Consider the following 24,590-nt stretch of genomic DNA (forward strand, 5'->3'; position numbering starts at 1 on the left):
AGGAAACTTGAGGGCAAAAACTAAAGAAAACTAAGAGAAAAACTTTTTTTTAAAAGAAAAAAACGGAACAGCTCGTTCACGAGCACAAACGGAGAAGAAAAAAAACGGCAAAAAGCCAGCTATGACGAAGGCTCTTCTTTTCTGGGGCACAGAACCGCGGAAAAAAGAAGACTGAAGTGGGACTCTCGCGCAACAGGCGGGAAGATGGACGCGCACCTGCACACTCGAAGGCTTTAGCAACTTTTGTTGCTAGGAAGATTTTCCGGACCTGGGGCTGCCGTGGACGTCACCCATATGTGAGAACAAGCAGCCTGCTTGTACTCGGTGAAACTATTATCACAGTGTACACAATTTCTTAAAATTCCTCGCCCCCCTTTTTTCTTTTTTTTTAGTGTGATATCGGTCTATATACTCGTTTTAGGTTACATCAACATTGGAGTGAGTTAATCATGAGCATACATCCCTTGTGGGCAATTTCTTAGTATGTCAATAACCTTTATTGTAAACATATTTTATTGGGGGGGGGGGGAGGGGGAGAATGAAATGAGGCAGAGTGAAGGTCTCCAATGACAGCAGGACACATTCTCATATGAGTGATGTCATCTGAGAGAACCCCAGAGCAGAGACGCTCCCCAACGTTCGCTTATTCCAGAAGCTTTTGGCAGCATTCACCATGCATGTGCGTGCCTTCTCATCCGCCAACACCACACAGTCTAATATAATAGCTGAATACAACTCCTAGGGGAGGTGGGCGGGTATGTAAGACTATGTGTCCTGCTTGCCTCAGAGAACACCTGTTATAGGCGAGTAACTTCGCTTTCTCCGAAGACAAGTGGGATAACCTATTCTCACATGTGGGAATCCCTAGCTACCAGGTTGTTTGACATTTTAAAAAGGGGGCCTATAACAGACAAGGACCCTGAACTTTTTTTTTCAGTGCTTTTATTATGATTTTTCTTTTTAAACAGCCTGGAACAGAAATATAAAGGACCCAGGGAGAAGAAGTTTGATTCTAGATCCTAAATAAATTCTGAAGGACTGTCTGACCAAACTGGCTGTTGTGCCAGGAATCTTGTTCTGCACAGAAGTGGGATATGAATGTGTGTGTGGATGGATAACCATATTGCAAATCTACTCTACAGAGGTTAATCTCAGATGGGCAACTGACAGCCATGGCTCTAACATTGTGAGCTGTAACATGACCCTCTAGAATCAGCCCAGCCTGGACATAAGTGAAAGAGGTGCAATTTTCTAGCCAATTGGACAGTATATGTCTGCCAATGACAGCCCCAATCCTGAGGGATCAAAAAAATCAAGGCACTGTTGCACTCCAAGGGTGCAGCGTGCTTTCACCAGGGGAGGCATGAGGTTTTGGAAAGAATGCTGGCAGAACAATTCTGACACCACCTTAGGAAGGAACTTAGGATGTGAGAAGAACTATTCTGTTATGATGGAATCTTGTGTAAGGTGGATCAGCTACTAGAGCTCAAGGACCCTGCAGGCTGAAGTGACCACCATCAAAATGAAAACCTTCTAGATCAGTCACTTCAAATGGCAAGAATATAGCAGGCTGCATCAGCTGGCTGCAACAACCATTAAGCTACCTCTATACTAAAGTAGTTCCTGGTCCACTCCTCATGAAACGCTAGATGCCCCATACCCTGAAAAGGTGCAAAAATGCCAAGGAAGCAACTAGAGGTACCGGGAATGCTACAGATACCGGCGTGGCTGGGGCTAGAATACAAAAGTGTGGCCAGTATCAGTGTACAAAAAGAGAGAGAAGAGCAATCTTTAGTACAGGAGAGTACTGATAACTGTTCCAGTCATGCAAGAACTGCTTAGCCAGGCAAGCAGTAAGAAAGAATGCAATAAAATATGCCCCATTGAAAACATAGCTGTCCACAGCTTCCAACAGGATGGACAAACCAGCCTTGAACATATAACCTGCAGGATAAAAGGTCAGTCACCTTCCTGAATAAAACTAGCTTAATGTAAACAGAGCAAATACCACCAGGGCAGCACAGAGGGTGCAGGATTACCATGGAGACCAAGCGAAACCTGGAAGGAGTGCAATAGCCTCAGAATCAATTCAAAACGTAACATTTCTCACAGAAACATGGAGTAAACAACCCTAAGCCTGACTCTAACTAAACCCGATCTATACTGCCATGATCTGAGAAAGGGAAAGAGTAGGATCTGCTTAATCTTGATCCCTTTCTCTCCTCCATTAATGATGCACACAGAACCTGAACCTCTCATATGAGAAAAGGCTGTATCGCTCCATAGTGCAAACTCACCTTAGTATTGCATTCATTCTGGTCGCCATATCTCAGGTTTAAAGAAGAGCGACCAAAATGAAAAGGGGATGGAACTTCTCTCATATGGGTGCTTCAGCTTGGAAAAGAGAAGGCTGAGGTGGGATATTATTGAGGTCTACACAATCCTGAGTGGTGTAGAATAAGTAGAAGTGAATCAAGTTTTTACTCCAAAAAGTACAAAGACTAGAGGACACTCAATGAAATTACATAGAAATACTTTTAAAACAAACAGGAGGAAATATTTTTTCACTCAATAAATAGTTAAGCTCTGGAACTCGTTGCCAGAGGATGTGGTAACAGCAGTTAAAGTATATGGAGGAAAAGTCCATAGTTTGCTATTGAGAAAGACATGGGGAAGCCACTGCTTGCCCTGAAATCTGTAGCATGGAATGTTGCCAAGTACTTATGACCTGGATTTGCCACTGTTGGAAACAGGATACTGGGTTGGACCTTTGGTCTGACCCAGTATGGCTATTCTTAAGTTCTTATGTAATTATGTCATCCTTTCATTTCAAGAAAGATATTCTTTTAGCTCTAACAGCTCTACCTTCTTTCCACCTAACGATAGCTAGCATAGTTTAGTATGTTTCATGTTACATCCTGAGTTAAAGGTAACAAGGCAACAGGGACAATATTTACTAATGTAATCCTGCAGCACATCCTATGCTTTGTGGTGCATTTTCACTATACATGAAGCAAGTGGAAAGTAGTCATACCTACACAATATGTCAATGACATACACACTGTAGGAGGAAATTCACTTTGGCTTGTGCACATATTAAGTTGAAGATCAGCAGTAAAATTTGTGAGATTGAGATCACACTATTTGGTTATGTGGAAAATTCATCAATTTGGGGAAGCTGACCCTAAAAGAAAGTACCTGTGCTGCCCCACTGCAGGCCACAGCTCTCTCAGAACGCAGGATCCGTCTTACAGCACTAAGCTTTAAGTTGTCAACCTGCACATCTGTGAGTGCCTTAATTACATCATTCAGCCGGAATATCTTTTTACGGATTCCTGTGCCAGCCAGCCTGTCAATCATAAGAGAAGAAATCAGCTCACAGAAAGACAACTACACTGCAAGAATCTTGAAATAAACCACAACCATCACTCTTGCACCAAGACCTGAGCTTGTGTATGAAAGGCAGATCTTGTCAGACAAATCTGATCAATTTCTTTCACTGAGTGATACAAGATCTAGATCAGAGAAGAACATTAGATTTGGTGTACTTGCATTTTAGTAAGGTGTTTGACACACTGACTAATAAATCTAGCACCCTTGGTACAGGCCCTAAAGCGACTGTGTTAAAAAAAACTAAGTAGGAGACAAAAAAAGAGCAGTCATAAATTGTGTTCATTCTGAACAAGGAGAAATTGTGTCTTACCTGATGATTTTCTTTCCATTAGTCCTTCAAACTATTCCAGAACTTCTGGGATAGTTATGTCCATCGATCAGCAGGTGGAGATAGATAACACTAAAGTGAGCTATAACATATAAGCCCAGTAAGGCACCATAGCCCTTCAGTATTTACGTAGACAAGAAAAGTTCAAGAAAGAGAACAATATCAAGACTGAAACAATCCACCTTAAACCAACCAAACTGCCCCAACAATACAACTGAAAAAAGCCAGGAGAACAGAAACCCTATCGCAAAGCACGACAGTGGCAGCGTAGCAGGAAAAACCATGTCTTCCAAAAGTCAGCTATGCCAAAATCAATGGAAGGGCTTCTGGAATAGTGTGAAGGACTAATAGAAAGAAAATTATCAGGTAAGACATAATTTGCACTTCCTATTGTCCTTTCCCATTATTCCAGAAATTGTGGGATGTCCAAAAGCAATCCCTGAACAGGGTGGACATCCGATACTATCGTCTGCAGAACCAATGTGCCGAACACCATGTCTGAGTGAACTGCCACATCTACCCTGTAATGTTTCAGAGATGTGTAAAGGGCCAACCAAGTTACCACTTGTAGACTGGCGACCTGATCGGATACCGAGCGGCGAGCTCTGCTGAAGATCGCTGGGATCTGTCGAAAATCGCGATCAGAGCAGCCCCACGATATACGAGGAGGTGGAATATCTCCTCACAAAAGGATTACATCTCAAGAGAGCACCGAGCGGGAGTTGCCGGAGAAGAGAGACGGGATTGAGCGCCGAGCGCGGACCGCCGGGAATAACAACAAGGCCGAGACCGAGAACCAGGTCGCCAGGAGACTACGGTCAGAGCGACCTGTCACAAACGAGGAGGTGGAAAACCTCCTCTCAAAGGATCGCACTACTGGGAGGCGTGGAGCGAGGGCACCTGGGGAGAAACCCAGAGGCCGAGATCGTGACTGATCCTGCTGGAATCCGCGAACGAGGCCTCTCCCACAAGATCACCACTCAGCCGCTTGGCGACTCGCGCTGCGACGGCCGACCGAGACGCGGCCCCGAATCAATACCCAGACCCCATCCTGCCATTCGACTACAGAGAGGAGGGAGAGGAGAGCGGCTGGGGACCGACGATCGAAACAAGCCCAAGACCGCCCAACGAAGGCCCACCACGAGGCTGTGCTCCTGCGACCTGGGCCCAGCACATCGGAGAGACCTCCGAAATCTCGCTGCGCCAGGAAGACAGAAACGACAGGGAAATCAGCCGCCGACCGTGCAGAATAGCAGTAAGAGAAAAAGGCAATACACCCAAGCACACACCAGAGTATCGGACTGCAGGTCATCCAAGCACATCGGAAGTACCAGGGGACCAGACTACAAGAAAGCAGTTGGTGGAATGCAGCTCCAGACCTCTCTGCCTGCACAGGTTAACTCTTTGTTTGCTTGTTGAAACACTATAGCAAAAACTCTTTTGATAAATTCCATGTATAGACACTCAAATCAAACTACCACTGTGTTTATGAAAATATTGTAGTAAGAGACCCTAAGAACCGAGCCAACCTAAATGTTTCAGCCGCACTGCTACTCTCAAATGCACCTCAAGGTTTTCCGATTGCTTTGCTTTGCTTTTAGTGCCTTGCTTATAAATGCCTATAGTGCCTTGCATTATAAATGACCTACTTCACTTAAATGTTTAATGCCAACAAAAATGCTTTAATTGTTACCTTTAAACACATGCTAAAACCTTTCAATTTGCTTTGCTTCCAAACGTTCTTAAATGCCTACTTTTAAATGCTACTTTTAAGTACTTTATAATTAACCTGTCAGACATCTAATAATACCATAAGGAAACACGAACTGCTACCTGCTATTTAATTTTAAATACATACTACGGACCTCAGTACAACAGCCAACATGAACACTAACAAACTAATTATGATAATCTACTTCCTCCCCCTTATTTGGACCATTCCTAACACAAACACGAATTTGCCTACTACACACGCATCCTACAGACAATTCATGCATAACCCACCAGAACAAAAGAACAACAATCAACTAAAAGGAAAAAATAATATATATGGAAATAACCAACAGAAAGGGAAGAAAAGACATAACAAAACTAGACACCAGGAAAACAGGCAACTAATAAAAATTAAGACATCAGCATCCCGATGTGAACCTTACCACTCAATCCAAATGGGATACGTAAACGCCAGATCAGTAGTAACCAAAACAGAGACCATAATAGACTGGATCACTGCCAACAACCTTGACTTCCTATTTATCACTGAAACCTGGGTCCACAACCTTCAAGATCCTATAATCCTAGAATTATGCCCACCAGGATACAAAATTACACACTGGACAAGAAACAGGAAAAGAGGAGGAGGCATAGCCATAATATACAAAGCTGAGTTCAACATCATAAACACAGCTGAATCCATACTGCCACAACTCGAAATTGCCTCCATAAGAATCAGCCACCCAAATTTGCAGGAACACCTTAACGCAGTTATACTCTACAGACCACCAGGCAACTGGCGAGATAGCCAAACACACTTTATGGACTTTATCTCGAACACTTGTATCTCTTCCTCTAACCTCATCATAATAGGAGATATTAACCTACACCTGGAAGATCTCACCACAACAAGCACCCAAGACTTCAAAGAGTTCCTACAATTATGGGATCTACAAGGTCCAAACACGCAACCAACACACAAAAAAGGATACACGTTAGACATCAATAACACACAAATTTGACCATGACGCAAACTTTATATTAACTAACACTAAATGGTCACCTATACTGTGGTCAGACCATTACAAAGCACATATCACCCTCCAATGGAGAATGAAAGACATACCTAACAAACAACCACCAAGAACTTACACCACAAGAGGAAAAATCGATCCGGTTATATTCTGGCAACAGATCTACACTGACGGATGGACAATAAAGACAGACACAATCCAATTCCTGTCACAATGGGACAATAGATGCAAATCAATACTAGACAACATTGCTCCAATCCAAACCAGAACCTCGCACAGAAAGAACTCAACACCATGGTTCAACGAAGAACTGAAAAAAATCAAAACACAAGTCAGGAAACTAGAACGTGCGTGGAACAAAAAGAAAGACGATCCCGCTCTTAACGCTTGGAAGCAACTCCGAAGGAAATATAAATATACCATAAGACAAACCAAAAGACAATACTACAAAACTGAAGTCGGACCAAATTACAAAGACAAACACAAACTCTTCCAACTCGTGAATAAATTATAAGATACCACTCCAGTCACTAACAACAACAAAGACACACCAGGAGCTGACGACTTGGCGAAATACTTTAAGGAGAAAATCATACAACTGCGAATCAAAATACCTGTCAGCCCAATCGAATACACTAAACTCCTAGAGTGCCTAGAACCAGACCTTGGAGTTTACCCAGCAGACAGGATCTGGACTGAATTTACTATACTACCAGAAGACCTTGTTTCACAAACACTTAAAAAATTCGCCAAATCTCACTGCAAACTAGATATATGCCCAAACAACCTCATAAAGTCAGCCCCTCAACACTTTATAACGGACCTAACAAATCATATGAACTTTATGTTACAAAATGGACTCTTCCCATGGGAGAAAGGTAACATCCTACTCACCCCCATTCCCAAGGACGCAAAGAAAAATGCTAATGAACTAACGAACTATAGACCAGTAGCATCCATTCCCTTAATTACCAAAATAACAGAAGGTGTGGTGGCCAAACAACTCACAGAATATCTATACAAGTTCTCACTACTACACGATTCTCAGTCAGGATTTTGCTCTAATCACAGTACTGAAACCGTACTGGTTATGCTCATGACCAAATTCAAACAACTGATAGCAAACGGCAACAACATACTACTGTTACAATTCAACATGTCAAGCGTATTTGACATGGTCGACCATGGAATCTTATTACACATCCTCGAATACTTCGGACTCGGAGGCAACGTTCTCAATTGGTTTAAGGGGTTCCTAACCACTCGCTCATATCAAGTGACAACAAATTCGACTACATCAGCTACATGGACACCTGAATGCAGAGTTCCACAGGGATCCCCCCTCTCACCAACCATATTCAACCTAATGATGACACCCTTGGCTAAACTACTATCGAATCAGAATCTAAACCCATATATATATGCTGATGATGTAACGATTTTTATCAAACAAGATGTAAGAAAAATCTCCAATGAAATCAACCAAAGCCTACATGTTATGAACTCCTGGGCAGGCGCATTTCAACTGAAACAACGCAGAAAAAACCCAATGCCTAGTACTCACCTCACAATACAACAAGAATGAATTCACCACCATCAACACACCTAAACTAAGTCTACCAGTTTCGGATACCCTAAAAATTCTTGGAGTCACCATCAACCGACACCTAACACTTGAGAATCACGCAAAAAACATAACTAAAAAGATGTTTCATTCAATGTGGAAACTAAAAAGAATCAGACCATTTTTTCCACGGAGTGTCTTCCACAACCTGGTACAATCATTGGTACTTAGTCATCTGGACTACTGTAACTCACTTTACGCCGGCTGCAAAGAGCAAATACTTAAAAAACTCCAGACAGCCCAGAACACGGCAGCCAGACTAATATTCGGCAAACCAAAATACGAAAGCACAAAACCCCTATGTGAAAAACTACACTGGCTCCCACTCAAAGAATGCATCACGTTCAAACTTTGTACCCTTGTCCATAAAATCATCCATGGTGATGCCCTAGCATATATGTCAGACCTAATAGAACTACCACCCGGAAACGCAAAAAAAATCTTCTCGCACATTCCTTAATCTTCATCCTCCCAAGTGCAAAGGCTTGAAATACAAATTAATGCATGCATCAACCTTTTCTTATACAAGCACACAGTTCTGGAACGCGTTACCATGCAACCTGAAAACGGTCTATGAATTGACCAACTTCCGCAAACTACTGAAAACTTATCTCTTTGACAAAATATATCACAAAGATCAACACGTGTAACTGCACTATCTCTAATATATCCAGGAATGTTCTTTAATGTCTTTTGCTTTAAAACTATCATGTATTTCACCACCATGTAACCCAAAACCCTCTGTAAAACCAATTGTATGTTCTCTTCTACCTCCAGCATCCATGACGAATTGTAAGCCACATTGAGCCTGCAAAGAGGTGGGATAATGTGGGATACAAATGCAATAAATAAAATGAATAAATAAATAAAGTGGCAGGAGCTTGTTTCCCTTCTAGAATGTAACCACCTTTCAATTGTGGGTTTAGAGGCTACTAAACCCTGCTTCTTCTGACTGAAGAGGACTGTCAGGTTCTCAGGTTCAGAGGCCGCGGGGCCGGGCTCTGGAGCAAACGTGAGCCCTTGGGCTGCTGCTGAGGAGCGACAGCAGCAGGCAAAACCCACCAACCAACACTGGGCAAGCACACCGGCAGGGACTGCAGGCACTGCCCAGCGAACCGGAATACATGGACTGGAATCCCCCGGACTGGAGGACACAGGACTGGAGCACACACTGGACCGGAACACACTGGACTGGAGCACACTGGACTGGTCCGTACAGCTTCACCTGCACTTAGCTACTAAGCCCCCCAGAAGTTGAGCTCCTGGGTTCGAGTAGCCGGCAGGACTTACTGGATACCGGATGACACAGGGACCAGGACTGGAAACAGAAGTACTCCTAAACCTAAACTGATCTACATGCTCCCAAGTCCTAAACCAGCAGGAGTGTTCCTAACAGTAAACTGACAAAAGGACTTCCTAAGCCCTATACTAAACAGGAGCTCCTAATCCCTGCTCAAGAAAGGGACTTCCTAAGCCCTAAACTAACAGAGCAGGGAACTAAACACAAAGCTAACACAGGTGCTACTAAGCACCAAGCTACAAGCAGAGCTTTACACTAATAAGCTAAACACAGAACTAACCAGCTACCTAAGCACTGCTCTAGCAAGCTAGATACAACTAACAAGGTGCTTCCTAAGCACTACTCTGGCAAGCAACCAGAAGAGCTCCTAGCACTAAAAGGGAAGACAGGGGAGCCACAAGGAAAAAGCAGTGAAGCTAACACATAAGCCAAAATTGCTTCTAAAGCACCAAACACCAACAGCAAAGACTGCAATGCTCCCAATAGCACAAACACCAGAAGTACTTCTAACAGCAAACTCTGCAGTGTTCCTAACAACACCAAACCCTGAAGTACTTCTATCAGCAACAGAGCTTCCAAAGCCCTACACACAGCAATGCTTCCAAAACCAAGAGGGAAAAGCAAGAAAGCTAAACACACAGTCACCAGTGCACACTGCACTAACACTAACCTGGCCCTTAGCAAAAGCAAGCAGGGAAACTAGACACAAAGTCAGAAGTGCACACTGCACCACCCTACCTAAAGCAAACACAACCGTTGCAAAGGCTCTGAAGGAAACAACACCACTTCCTTATCAAGGCCCTCCCTGATGATGTCACACTCCCTAGCCCCAGGCAACAGCACACTGACCCAGAGAGGCCCAACCCACACCAATGCAAAACCGTGAAGCACTTGAAGCCAGTACCCTCAAAGAGAGGTAGAGCAACTCAGGCAACACACACACAGGTGCAGTACAGTGAAACAATTAGAGCCATGCTGCTGGAAGCTGCCAGCACAGAGAGACAGAGCCAGCTCAGACAGGACAGACAAAAGAAACAAGCCAGCTAAGAAGCTGACCCCCAGGAAAGAGGTAAGTTTGAGAGGGGTTCTGACCCCAATCATAACAGCACCTTCCCCTCAAGGCTCCCGTGTCCCCACGGGAGCTCCAGGTCTCAAAAGACAATTTAGGTCTCCATGGGTAGCTGTGATGAAATCTCCCAATGGGTTTCACAACATAAATCTGGGCGGCTGGGCAGGACATGACAAGTACATCTGGAACTAGGAAACCAGAATGGCTTTGGCCGCCACGAGGCTCTTTAGAACGGCTGCTAGGCAGGATCAGAGTCTTGGATGCAACAAGTGGAGTTCTATTCAACAGGAACCATCTCCTGAAGGAGTCCACAACTTCCTTGACTTCCTGGCACTCCACTGTAGCAGCCAGAACTGGGCTACAGCCCACACCCATCCTGGAATCTGAAGCCAGACAGGAACTCGAATTGGACTTCAGACTAGACCTTGCCCCTTGGCTAGAGCTGGAACTCAAAAGGAGTTCAACATCTTGGCTGAACTTGGTACTCAGCATAGACTCAGCATCTCGGCTGGCACTGGAACTCGCTCCGGACTCAGCATCTTGGCCGGAACTGCAACTTGACCCGGACTCAGCCTCTTGACCGGGACTGCAACCTGACCCAGACTCAGCATCTTGCCTGGGACTGGAACTCCAACTTGACCCGGACTCAGCATCTTGGCTGGGACTGCAACTTGACCCGGACTCAGCATCTTGCCTGGAACTCCAACTCTCACCGGACTCAACATCTTGACCGGAGTTGCAACTTGACCCGGACTCAGCATCTTGCCTGGAACTCCAACTTGGCCCGGACTCAGCATCTTGGCCGGGACTGCAACTTGACCCAGACTCAGCATCTTGCCTGGGACTGGAACTCCAACTTGACCCGGACTCAGCATCTTGGCCGGGACGGCAACTCTCACCGGACTCAGCATCTTGGCCGGGACGACTGTAACTTGACCCGGACTCTGCATCTTGGCCGGGACGACTGTAACTTGACCCGGACTCTGCATCTTGCCCGGGACTGTAACTCAATTCTGATTCGGCATCTCGGCTGAACTCTGCACTCGGTGCAGACTCAGCACTCATCGTGGACTCGTCATCTTGGCTGGGCTCTGCACTCGGTGTAGACTCAGCACTCATTGTCTCGGCTGGACTCTGTACTCAGTGCAGACTCAGCACTCATCGTGGACTCAGTATCTCGGCTGGCCTCTACACTCAGTGCAGACTCAGCACTCATCATGGACTCATCACTCGGTGTAGACTCAGCATCCCGGCTGGGACTGCAACTTGATCCAGACTCAGCATCTTGACTGGAACTACAACTCGCTCCAGACTCAGCATCTTGACTGGAACTGCAACTCGATCCAGACTCAGCATCTTGACTGGAACTGCAACTCGATCCAGACTCAGCATCTTGACTGGAACTGCAACTCGATCCAGACTCAGCATCTTGACTGGAACTACCACTCGATCCAGACTCCGCATCTTGACTGGAACAGCAACTCGATCCAGACTCAACATCTTGACTGGAACTCCAACTCGATCCAGACTCAGCATCTTGACTGGAACTACAACTCTCAGCATCCTGACTGGAACTACCACTCGATCCAGACTCCGCATCTTGACTGGAACTGCAACTCGATCCAGACTCAACATCTTGACTGGAACTCCAACTCGATCCAGACTCAGCATCTTGACTGGAACTACAACTCTCAGCATCTTGACTGGAACTGCAACTCGATCCAGACTCAGCATCTTGACTGGAACTGCAACTCGATCCAGACTCAGCATCTTGACTGGAACCGCAACTCAATCCAGACTCAGCATCTTGACTGCCAATGCTGCAACTCGATCCAGACTCAGCATCTTGACTGGAACTCCAACTCGGTCCAGATTCAGCATCTTGACTGGAACTACAACTCTCAGCATCTTGACTGGAACTACAACTCGATCCAGACTCAGCATCTTGACTGGAACTGCAACTCGATCCAGACTCAGCATCTTGACTGGAACTGCAACTCGATCCAGACTCAGCATCTTGACTGCCAATGCTGCAACTCGATCCAGACTCAGCATCTTGACTGGAACTGCAACTCGATCCAGACTCAGCATCTTGACTGCCAATGCTGCAACTCGATCCAGACTCAGCATCTTGACTGGAACTACAACTCGATCCAGACTCAGCATTCATCATGGACTCATCACTCAGTGTAGACTCAGCATCCTGGCTGGGACTGCAACTCAATCCATACTCAGCATCTTGACTGGAACTCAAAACAGACTCAGGCACTGGGCTGGAACTCAGTGTGGACTCAGAAGCTTGGCAGACAAAGCCCTTCAGGCTGGACTCAGAAGTTTGTTGGGAAAAATCAGGAAGCCACCTTCTTTCAGCTTGGGCTTCAGGAGTATCCCATAGGGTTGGATCCGAGAGGAGTTGGAAGCGGTAAAAGAACAGCTTGGTAGAGAGATCAATAGCAGAAACTGGGTTTTCTTCGAACCCAAGCCAGGAGACACGCCTTCTTTCCGCTGCAGCTTCAGGAGTATTCTTCAGGGCTGGATCAGACAAAAGTGCAACCCGGTAATCCTGGAGTGTCAGAAACGGATCCAGATCAAAAATGGGGTTGGAACTGGGATCCAAACTGGTACTAGGAGGCTTGGTTTGAAGCGCCACTTGAACTGGACGCAGAGACTTGGCTTGAAGCGCTGCTTGGACTGGAATCGGAGACTCAGTCAGAAGCATCCCTCGGACTGGACTCAGAGACTCGAATGGAAGCGCCACCTGAACTGGGATAGGCGGCTCGGTTCGAAGCGCCCTCTGGACTGGACTTGGAGGCTCGGTCAGAAGCGTCCCTCGGACTGGACTCTGAAGCTTGGCTGGACGCGCTGCTCGGACTGGATTCAGAGGCTTGTCTGGGCGCGCTGCTTGAACGGGACTGGACCCCTGCTGGGCCCAGAGCATGGAATTCCCAAGACGTCTCCTCTCAGCGACAGCTTCAGGAGTATCCCACAAAGCTGGATTCAAGACAAGGCTGCGGCGATACTCTGAGAGCGTGATGAAAGGGTCCATATCTGAAACTGGGTTTTCAGTGATTCCAAGCCACCGGACGCGTTTTCTCTCAGCTGCCGCTTCAGGGGTCTTCTTCAAAACAGAATGAGACAACAGTTTATTCCGATACTGACGAAGAGTCATAGAAGGATCAAGAACAACGATGGAGCTGGACCCAGCTGGGCGGGGGTTCTTGCCGGGCTCATGGCCTTTGCAATCTGTCAGGTTCTCAGGTTCAGAGCCCGCGGGGCCGGGCTCTGGAGCAAACGTGAGCCCTTGGGCTGCTGCCGAGGAGCGACAGCAGCAGGCAAAACCCACCAACCAACACTGGGCAAGCACACCGGCAGGGACTGCAGGCACTGCCCAGCGAACCGGAATACATGGACTGGAATCCCCCGGACTGGAGGACACAGGACTGGAACACACACCGGACTGGAGCGCACCAGACTGGAACACACTGGACTGGAGCACACTGGACTGGTCCGTACAGCTTCACCTGCACTTAGCTACTAAGCCCCCCAGAAGTTGAGCTCCTGGGTTCGAGTAGCCGGCAGGACTTACTGGATACCGGATGACACAGGGACCAGGACTGGAAACAGAAGTACTCCTAAACCTAAACTGATCTACATGCTCCCAAGTCCTAAACCAGCAGGAGTGTTCCTAACAGTAAACTGACAAAAGGACTTCCTAAGCCCTATACTAAACAGGAGCTCCTAATCCCTGCTCAAGAAAGGGACTTCCTAAGCCCTAAACTAACAGAGCAGGGAACTAAACACAAAGCTAACACAGGTGCTACTTAGCACCAAGCTACAAGCAGAGCTTTACACTAATAAGCTAAACACAGAACTAACCAGCTACCTAAGCACTGCTCTAGCAAGCTAGATACAACTAACAAGGTGCTTCCCAAGCACTACTCTGGCAAGCAACCAGAAGAGCTCCTAGCACTAAAAGGGAAGACAGGGGAGCCACAAGGAAAAAGCAGGAAAGCTAAACACACAGTCACCAGTGCACACTGCACTAACACTAACCTGGCCCTTAGCAAAAGCAAGCAGGGAAACTAGACACAAAGTCAGAAGTGCACACTGCACCACCCTACCTAAAGCAAACACAACCGTTGCAAAGGCTCTGAAGGAAACAACACCACTTCCTTATCAAGGCCCTCCCTGATGATGTCACACTCCCTAGCCCCAGGCAACAGCACACTGACCCAGAGAGGCCCAACCCACACCAATGCAAAACCGTGAAGCACTTGAAGCCAGTACCCTCAAAGAGAGGTAGAGCAACTCAGGCAACACACACACAGGTGCAGTACAGTGAAACAATTAGAGCCATGCTGCTGGAAGATGCCAGCACAGAGAGACAGAGCCAGCTCAGACAGGACAGACAAAAGAAACAAGCCAGCTAAGAAGCTGACCCCCAGGAAAGAGGTAAGTTTGAGAGGGGTTCTGACCCCAATCATAACAAGGACAAACAGCTTGTCTAACCTTCAAAACTCATTAGTGATCCTAAGCTAATGGAGTGGTATCCAGCGCACATCCAACAGTCTCTGGAACAAAAACAGATCACCACAATCTTCCCCATGAAAGGAAGGGAGCTCCACTGATTAATGTGGACTGACAAAATCACCTTTGGAAGAAAGGGGGGAACGGACCCATAGCGAACATACTTGAATGTCTAGACCCGAAACCCGGGGACTACCCAGCAGACCGATCATGGACCAACTTTGACAAGCTCTCATCAAAGGAAATCTCACATTGGCTCGGAAAATACGCCAAATCACAATGCAAATTAGACATATGCTCTAACAGCCTAATAAGATCCGCACCCAAACAATTCAAAACAGACCTCACGAACCACGTAAATCACAGGCTTCAAAACGGGCTCTTTTCCACGGATAAAGAAAACATCCTACTAACTCTGCTACCGAAAGATGCTAAGAAGAACACAATGGACTTACCCAACTACCCCCCAGTAGCATCTATCCCACTCATAACCAAACTCATGGAAGGCATAGTGATGAAACAACTCACTGAATACCTAAATAAACACTCAATCCTGCACGAATCTCAATAGGATTTCGGACAAACCACAGCACAGAAACTGTTCTAGTAGCCGCAATGGACTCATTCAAACAAGCAATCACAACTGGTAACAACATACTCCTCCTACAATTCGACATGTCCAGTGCCTTCGAAATACTATTACATATACTAGAATACTTCGGAGTAGGAGGCACAGTAATCAAATGGTTTAAAGGATTCCTAACCACAAGATCATACCAAGTAACAATGAATGCGAACAGATTACCCCCATGGCCACCCGAATGTGGAGTACCCCAAGGATCCCCCCTATCACCAACCTTATTCAACCTAATGATGATACCGTTAGCCAAACTGCTAGCCAATCAAAACCTCAACCCTTACATATATGCAGACGATGTCACAATCTACATCCCGTTCAAACATGATCTAAATGAAATCACCAACGAGATCAACAAAAGCCTCCAAATCATGCACACCTGGGCAGATGCATTCCAACTAAAACTTAACGCAGAAAAAACACAATGTCTTGTACTCACCTCCCAACATAACACAAAAAACCTCTCTACCATAATCACACCATAGTGCTCTCTTCCAGTCTCACAAAACCTGAAAATTCTTTTAGTTACTATTGATCGAAACCTCACTCTCGATACCCACGTGAAGAACACGACGAAAAAGATGTTCCATGTGGAAACTCAAAATAGTAAAACCATTCTTCCCGAGATACGTCTTCCGCAACCTGGAACAGTCAATGGTAATAAGCCATCTGGATTACTGCAACGCACTATATGCGGGCTGCAAAGAACAGACTATCAAAAAACTCCAAACAGCCCAGAATACTGCCGCCAGACTCATATTTGGAAAAACTAAATATGAAAGTGAAAAACCACTAAAAGAGAAACTGCACTGGCTCCCACTTAAAGAACGCATTGCGTTCAAGATATGTACGATTGTACACAAAATTATCCATGCAGACGCCCCAGTCTACATGCTGAACCTAGTGGACAGCGAATGATACATACCTGTAGCAGGTGTTCTCCGAGGACAGCAGGCTGATTGTTCTCACGACTGGGTTGACGTCCACGGCAGCCCCCACCAACCGGAACAAAACTTCGCGGGCAGTCCCGCACGCAGGGCACGCCCACCGCGACTGTTCCCGCTCAGTTGAATGACAAGCAAAGGAATGAGGAAAACCACAACTTCAAAGGGGAGGAGGGAGGGTAGGTGAGAACAATCAGCCTGCTGTCCTCGGAGAACACCTGCTACAGGGATGTATCATTCACTTTCTCCGAGGACAAGCAGGCTGCTTGTTCTCACGACTGGGGTATCCCTAGCTCTCAGACTCACTCAAAACAAGAACCCAGGTCAATTGAACCTCGCAACGGCAAGGGCATAACAGAAATTGACCTACGAAGAACAACTAACAGAGTGCAGCCTGAACAGAATAAAATCCGGTCCTGGAGGGTGGAGTTGGATTCAAACCCCAAACAGATTCTGCAGCACCAACTGCCCAAACCGACTGTCGCGTCGGGTATCCTGCTGGAGGCAGTAATGTGATGTGAATGTGTGGACAGATGACCACGTCGCAGCCTTGCAAATCTCTTCAATAGTGGCTGACTTCAAGAGGGCCACTGACGCTGCCATGGCTCTAACACTATGAGCTGTGACATGACCCTCAAGAGTCAGCCCAGTTTGGGCGTAAGTGAAGGAAATGCAATCTGCTAGCCAATTGGAGATGGTGCGTTTCCCGACAGCGACCCCTTTCCTATTGGGGTCGAAAGAAATAAACAATTGGGCGGACTGTCTGTGGGGCTATGTTCGCTCCAGATAGAAGGCAAACGCTCGCTTGCAGTCCAATGTGTGCAACTGACGTTCAGCAGGGCGGGTATGTGGTCTGGGAAAGAATGTTGGCAAGACAATTGACTGGTTAAGATGGAACTCCGACACCACTTTTGGCAGGAACTTAGGGTGAGTGCGGAGTACTGGTATAAGGAGCATGAGCTACCAGGGCTTGCAGCTCACTGACTCTGCGAGCTGAAGTAACTGCCACCAAGAAAATGACCTTCCAGGTCAAGTACTTCAGATGGCAGGAATTCAGTGGCTCAAAAGGAGGTTTCATCAGCTGGGTGAGGACGACGTTGAGATCCCATGACACTGCAGGAGGCTTGACAGGGGGCCTTGACAAAAGCAAGCCTCTGATGAATCGAACGACTAAAGGCTCTCCAGAGATGGCTTTACCCTCTACACGATGATGGTAAGCACTAATCGCACTAAGGTGATTCCTTACTGAGTTGGTCTTGAGGCGAGACTCTGATAAGTGCAGAAGGTATTCAAGCAGGTTCTGTGCAGGACAAGAGCGAGGTTCTAGGGCCTTGCACTCACACCAAACCTCCTCCACTTAAAAAAGTAACTCTTTTTAGTGGAATCCTTCCTAGAGGCAAGCAAGACGCAGGAGACACCCTCAGACAGACCCAACGAAGCAAAGTCTACGCCCTCAACATCCAGGCCGTGAGAGCCAGAGACTGAAGGTTGGGGTGCAGAAGCGCTCCGTCGTTCTGCGAAATGAGAGTCGGAAAACACTCCAATCTCCACGGTTCTTCGGAGGACAACTCCAGAAGTAGAGGGAACCAGATTTGACGGGGCCAAAAAGGCGCTATCAGAATCATGGTGCCGTGGTCTTGCTTGAGCTTCAGTAAGGTCTTCCCCACCAAAGGTATGGGAGAATAAGCATACAGGAGGCCGGTCCCCCAAAGGAGGAGAAAAGCATCCGACGCCAGTCTGCCGTGTGCCTGTAGTCTGGAACAGAACAGAGGCAGCTTGTGGTTGGTCTGAGAGGCGAAAAGGTCCACCGCGGGAGTGCCCCATTCTCGGAAAATCTTGCGTACCACTCTGGAATGGAGCGACCACTCGTGCGGTTGCATGACTCTGCTCAGTCTGTCGGCCAGACTGTTGTTTACGCCTGCCAGGTATGTGGCTTGGAGAAGCATGCCGAACTGGCAAGCCTAACGCCACATCCCGACGGCTTCCTGACACAGGGGGCGGGATCCGGTGCCCCCCTGCTTGTTGATGTAATACATTGCAACCTGGTTGTCTGTCCGAATTTGGATGATTTGGTAGGACAGCCGATCTCTGAAGGCCTTCAGCGCGTTTCAGACCGCTCGGAGCTCCAGGAGGTTGATCTGAAGATCTTGTTCCTGGAGGGACCACAGACCTTGGGTGTGGAGTCCATCGACATGAGCTCCCCACCCCAGGCGAGATGCATCCATCGTCAGCACTTTCGTGGGCTGCGGAATTTGGAATGCACGTCCCAGGGTCAAATTGGTCCGAATGGTCCACCAGTGCAGCGAATTGTGGCAACTGAGAGACAGACGGATGACATCTTCTAGATTCCTGGCAGCTTGACACCACTGGGAAGCTAGGGTCCATTGAGCAGGTCTCATGTGAAGGCGAGCCATGGGAGTCACATGAACCGTGGAGGCCATATGACCCAGGAGTCTCAACATCTGCCAAGCTGTGACCTGCTGAGACGCTCTGGTCTGAGAGGCAAGGGATAGAAGGTTCTGCGCCCTTGCTTTGGGAAGAAAGGCCTGAGCCGCCTGAGAATTCAGCAGCGCTCCTATGAATTCCAGAGATTGGACTGGCTGGAGATGGGACTTCGGGTAATTTATCACAAACCCCATCAGCTCCAGAAGGTGGATAGTGCACTGCATGGACCGAAGAGCTCCTGCCTCTGAGGTGCTCTTGACCAGCCAATCGTCGAGATATGGGAACACATGCACTCCCAGCAACCACCACGAGACACTTCGTGAACACCTGTGGTGCAGAGGCGAGCCCAAAGGGCAGCACACAATACTGAAAGTGCCGTGTCCCCAGACGGAATCGGAGATACTGTCTGTGAGCTGGCAGTATCGGGATGTGAGAGTGTAAGCGTCCTTTAAATCCAGGGAACATAACCAATCGTCTTTCTGAATCATTGGTAGAAGGGTGCCCAAAGAAAGCATCCTGAACTTCTCTTTGACCAGGTATTTGTTCAGGCCTCTCAGATCTAGGATGGGGCGCATCCCCCCTGTTTTCTTTTCCACAAGGAAGTACCTGGAATAGAATCCCTGCCCTTCCAGCCCGGGTGGCACGGGCTCGACCGCATTGGCGCTGAGAAGGGCGGAGAGTTCCTCTGCAAGTACCTGCCTGTGATGGGAGCTGAAGGATTGGGCTCCCAGTGGGCAATTTGGTGGAGTGGAGGCGAAATTCAGGGTGTACCCGCACCGCACTATTTGGAGAACCCACTGGTCGGAGGTTATCAGAGGCCACCTTTGGTGAAAAACTTTCAACCTCCCTCTGAACGGCAGGCCGTCCGGCACGGACACTTTGATGGCGGCTATGTTTCCATAGATCCAGTCAAAAACCCGTCCCCGGCTTTTGCTGTGGAGGCACAGGGGGCTGCTTAGGCGCACGCTGTTGACGGGAACGAGCGCGCTGGGAATGTCCCTGTGCCTGAGGAGGCCTTCGGGCTGGCTGGGTGTACCTACACTTGTTGTAGGCGTAGGGCGCAGCTTGCCTGGCCTGGGAAAAACGTCCACCTGCAGAGGTGGATGCTGAAGGCGCCCGGTGGGAGAGCTTGTCGAGAGCGGTTTCCCGCTGGTGTAGTTGGTCCATCAACTGCTCGACCTTCTCGCCGAAAATGTTATCCCCCCGGCAAGGGACATCCGCCAGTCGCTGCTGGGTGCGGTTGTCCAGGTCAGAGGCACGCAGCCAGGAGAGTCTGCGCATCACTATACCTTGGGCCGCAGCTCGGGATGCCACATCACAGGTGTCATACATACCCCTGGACAGGAACTTTCTGCACGCCTTCAGCTGCCTGACCACCTCCTGAAAAGGCCTGGACTGCTCCAGAGGGAGCTTGTCGATCAGGTCCGCCAGTTGCCTCACATTGTTCCGCATATGAATGCTCATATAGAGCTGGTATGATTGGATGCGGGTCACGAGCATGGAAGATTGGTAGGCCTTCCTCCCAAACGAGTCCAGAGTGCGAGACTCCCGCCCAGGGGGCGCCGAGGCGGTATCCCTCGAACTCCGTGCCCTAATGAGAGCAGAGTCCACGACCGCCGAGTCATGAGGCAATTGAGGCCGCATCAACTCTGGGTCAGAGTGGATCCTGTATTGGGACTCCGCTTTCTTGGGGATGGTGGGGTTAGATATTGGCTTCAGCCAGTTCCGAAGCAGTGTCTCTTTGAGGACATTGTGCAACGGCACCGTGGAAGACTCTCTAGGTGGTGATGGATAGTCGAGGACCTCGAGCATCTTGGTGCCGGCAGAGCCTGGCGCATCAGCCCTTCCAGAATCCCCGGAAGGATGGCTTGGAGGCACTCGTCAAGGCCCGCTGTCGAAAAAGGCAGGGGGGCCGGTGTAGGTGTTGGTGCCGGAAGTTGCTCGGGTCCAGGAGAAGGTACCGAAGCACCCACGGACTGACACAGCAACACCTCTTCAACCGAGGGGGAACGCTCCTCTCGGCACTGCCGCTTCCTCGGCGTCGAGTCATCCCTCGAGGTGCCGGAGCTGGCAGCCCCATGCGCCGTTGGCGACCGATGACGGCGCTTCTTGGTTTTCTTTTGGTGCCCGTCATCGGCGTTTGGCGGTAGAGACGAAGAGGAGGTAGAACCCCCCGGCCTCGAGGAATCAGGTCTGACAGGGTTCGGTCCCGATGGCCCTGGGTAGAGGGAGTGGCCGGGGCCGATTGCCCGCACGGCCGCTCACCCCTGCCGTCGCCGGCAGGCCGGCGGGCCAACGGTACCTGTGCTCCTGGGGTCGGTGACATCGTCGGTGCCGATTTCATGTTGGACCTTAAGGGCCTCAATCGTTGCCTGAGGGTCTTGCATGTTCACATGGAGAACTTGCACTCGATAATTGTGTTTGTTCATCTAGGCAAATTCCTCATAAATCTGGACCTGAAGAAGGCCTGTTTTTATATCCCCATGTGGCTGCCTCTGCAATTTCTGCAGTTTGCAATTCTGGGCCGTTATTTTCAGTTCCAAGCCAAATGACAGCTTGCTCTTGTCTTCCCTCTGTGGCCTATGGTGGGCCAGGCGATCAAAGGAGTTGTGCCACATCTCGGCCAAGTCATTTTGGTGGCTCCAGACTGACCAAGAGGCCATGATACGCAGATCTCCTGGATGGGCATCCAGTTTGGCTCCTGCAGGTGCTAGGACTGCTAAGGCAAGGCCCGGTGCTAATGGAAGATCCCGTCATGCATTGGTCTTTCGGCTTGGCCATTGAAAGGGCACGGTTGAGGTGCAAGATATATGCAGATTCTGTAATTGCTACTCTTAAGAGCTCAAAAGCACTCTACTTCAACAGCATATTTGAGGGTGTGGAGAACTTTTAAGAGTTTGTGCTTGGAGATAGCAATTTTGCCTTTCTTTTCCTTGCTGGCTAACATCTTAGCCTTTCTTCAGTCAGGCTTGAAGAAGGGCTTGGCACTGGGGTCGTTGAAGGTTCAGGTGGTGGCTCTAGCATGTTTCGTAGGCCAATTACAGAATACTTCCCTGATGATGCACCTGGATAATGTCAGATTTTTGAAAGGGATGTGCCATCTGTGGCCTCCCTTCAGTCTTGAAATCTCATCCTAGTTCTTAGGTTCTACAGGTGGTGCCATTTGAGCCTCTTAAGAAGACCTCTGTCAGAGACCTGACTTTGAAGACATTTCTTTCTTTGGTGTCTATTGCCTCAGTATGCCGCCTTTCTGCACTTCAAGACCCCTTTCTTCGATTCTTGGAAGCAGGTGTGTTGCTATTATTATTATTTATTGCATTTGTATCCCACATTATTCCACCCATTTGCAGGCTCAATGTGGCTTACATAGTTTTGTTATGACATTGTCATTCCAGAATATCAGATACAGTTAGTAGTGTGTAGAGATTAAGTAGGGAAGAAAGAGGAAGTGATTGGGCGGGTGATAGTAGAAGTGGATTTTCATAACTGGTCGGGTTGGGAAAGTGAATTAGTGAAGCTGTTGGTTCTCGTTGTAGGCCTTGTTGAAGAAGTGTGTCTTCAGAGATTTGCGAAAGTTATTTGTTTCGACAATCTACTACGTTGTTACTATCTTGTTGGGCAGACTGGATGGACCGTGCAGGTCTTTTTCTGCCGTCATCTACTATGTTACTATGTAATTGATTTCAGGTCTGTGGGTAGAGCATTCCATATTTGCGTGCTCGTGTAGGAGAAGGTAGTGGCATGCATCAGCTTGTATTTTAGTCCTTTACAGCTGGGGAAGTTCAAATTGAGAAATTTGCGGGATATTCTTTTGGCGTTTCTGGGAAGTAGTTCTCCGAGGACAAGCAGGCTGCTTGTTCTCACGACTGGGTTCACGTCCACGGCAGCCCCCACCAACCGGAACAAAACTTCGCGGGCGGTCCCGCACGCAGGGCATGCCCACCGTGCATGCACGGCTCCTCTTCCCGCCCGTGCGCTCAGCCCTGGAAACCGGATCGCGGCCTAGCCGCAAGCTTTTTCTCACTTCGTACGCGTTCGCGTATTTCTTTTCTTTTTCATTGTGTTAAAAAAAAAAAAAGAGAGTCCCCTCGTCGTTTTTAGTCACGAGGGCGCTTCGTTGCGGCCTTGTGGCCGCGCGGTCGTTTCTTTTACGGGCGTGCTTTTCACCACCACCATCGATGACTTTCACTTCGCCGACGCGATTTTTCCTTCGATGTCCTCGAAGGTCCCGAGTGAATTCAAGAAGTGTGGTCGGTGCGGCTGGCAGATCTCGCAGACCGATACCCACGCTTGGTGTCTCCAGTGCCTCGGGCCGGATCATAATACCAAGACGTGCACCTTGTGTCTCGGCTTACGGAAGCGGACACAGGTGGCGAGGCAAGTTCTTCGGGACCGTCTTTTCGGAACTTGCGCCGGCCCCTCGACGTCGACCTCGACGGCATCGGTGTTGACAGCCCAGAATTGCAAACTGCAGAAATTGCAGAGGCAGCCACATGGGGATATAAAAACAGGCCTTCTTCAGGTCCAGAGTTATGAGGAATTTGCCTAGATGAACAAACACAATTATCGAGTGCAAGTTCTCCATGTGAACATGCAAGACCCTCAGGCAACGATTGAGGCCCTTAAGGTCCAACACCAGATGGAACAATAAAATTTATCAAGTATCTTACCTGACTCCTCTCTTCACAAGGGACCAGAACAATTGTATCCAGGGCGAGCAGAGACTCTATGGTTGCCCAAACCGCTGATTCTTTGGTCCCCTTCCAACAGTGAGAGCATAGGAAGAGACATGTTACCATCCAAGAGAACTTGAGCTTGTAGCCATCTCTGAGAACCTCCAAGACCCATTGGTCTGTGGGCTCAAGGCCCACTCCTCTACAAATGCCTGGAAGCGTCCCCCCATCCCCCTACAGCAAAGGGAGAGGTATGGATCAGCCTCACCTCATTGTGAGCTACTATGTCATAACAAAACTCTGTAAGCCACATTGAGCCTGCAAATAGGTGGGAAAATGTGGGATACAAATGCAATCAATCAATCAATAAATAAATAAATAAATAAGTAAGTAAGAAAGAGGCCTGGGAAGCTGGCTTCTTATTAGCATGAAAGAAAGGCTTCTTGCTTTAAAAGTGTGCTCTCTGACTGAACTGCTGACAAACAGGCCTGTAGCGCCTACTCTCCCGAAATCTGGAACAGGAGAAGCCTGCTGACAGAAACTCATGGCCTGTCCTCAAGTAGACATTGTGGCTCTGTCTCACTCAGTTCCTTAACCAGGTTACTCAAGTCCTTGCCAAAAAGCCATTTGCCCCTAAAGGGAAGCTTGCCAAGGTAAGTCTTGGAGGTCACATCCGCTGCCCAATTCTGTAGCCACAGATGCCTGTGTGCTGCAATCACTCAGTTAAGTTGCAGCACACAGGCATCTAACCACCACCCAGTGTGAAGGTATGGAGCAAGTCATAAATAGCATCCACCAGATATGCCAACCCCGCCTCCATCTAGGTTGACTGCTGGCCCTCTTGTGCCAGGGACTGCTGATGCCATTTCAGGCATGCTTATGCTATAAAAGAGCTGCAAATTA

The 24,590-nt window shown here is 48.1% G+C and overlaps 1 protein-coding gene across 4 annotated transcripts in view; it reads right to left on the reverse strand.

Annotated features, from left to right (window-relative positions):
• The window catches only part of SYMPK (symplekin), a 767,776-nt gene that overhangs the window by 416,547 nt on the left and 326,639 nt on the right, over positions 1-24,590 (reverse strand). For all 4 annotated transcript variants that reach the window (XM_030217309.1, XM_030217308.1, XM_030217307.1 and 1 more), the window contains exon 13: positions 3,199-3,349. In XM_030217309.1, the coding sequence (XP_030073169.1) occupies positions 3,199-3,349 (151 nt within the window). The remainder of the gene's footprint in view (positions 1-3,198; positions 3,350-24,590) is intronic.

This window comes from Microcaecilia unicolor, chromosome 11, assembly GCF_901765095.1.
Source record: "Microcaecilia unicolor chromosome 11, aMicUni1.1, whole genome shotgun sequence".
Taxonomy (NCBI): domain Eukaryota; kingdom Metazoa; phylum Chordata; class Amphibia; order Gymnophiona; family Siphonopidae; genus Microcaecilia; species Microcaecilia unicolor.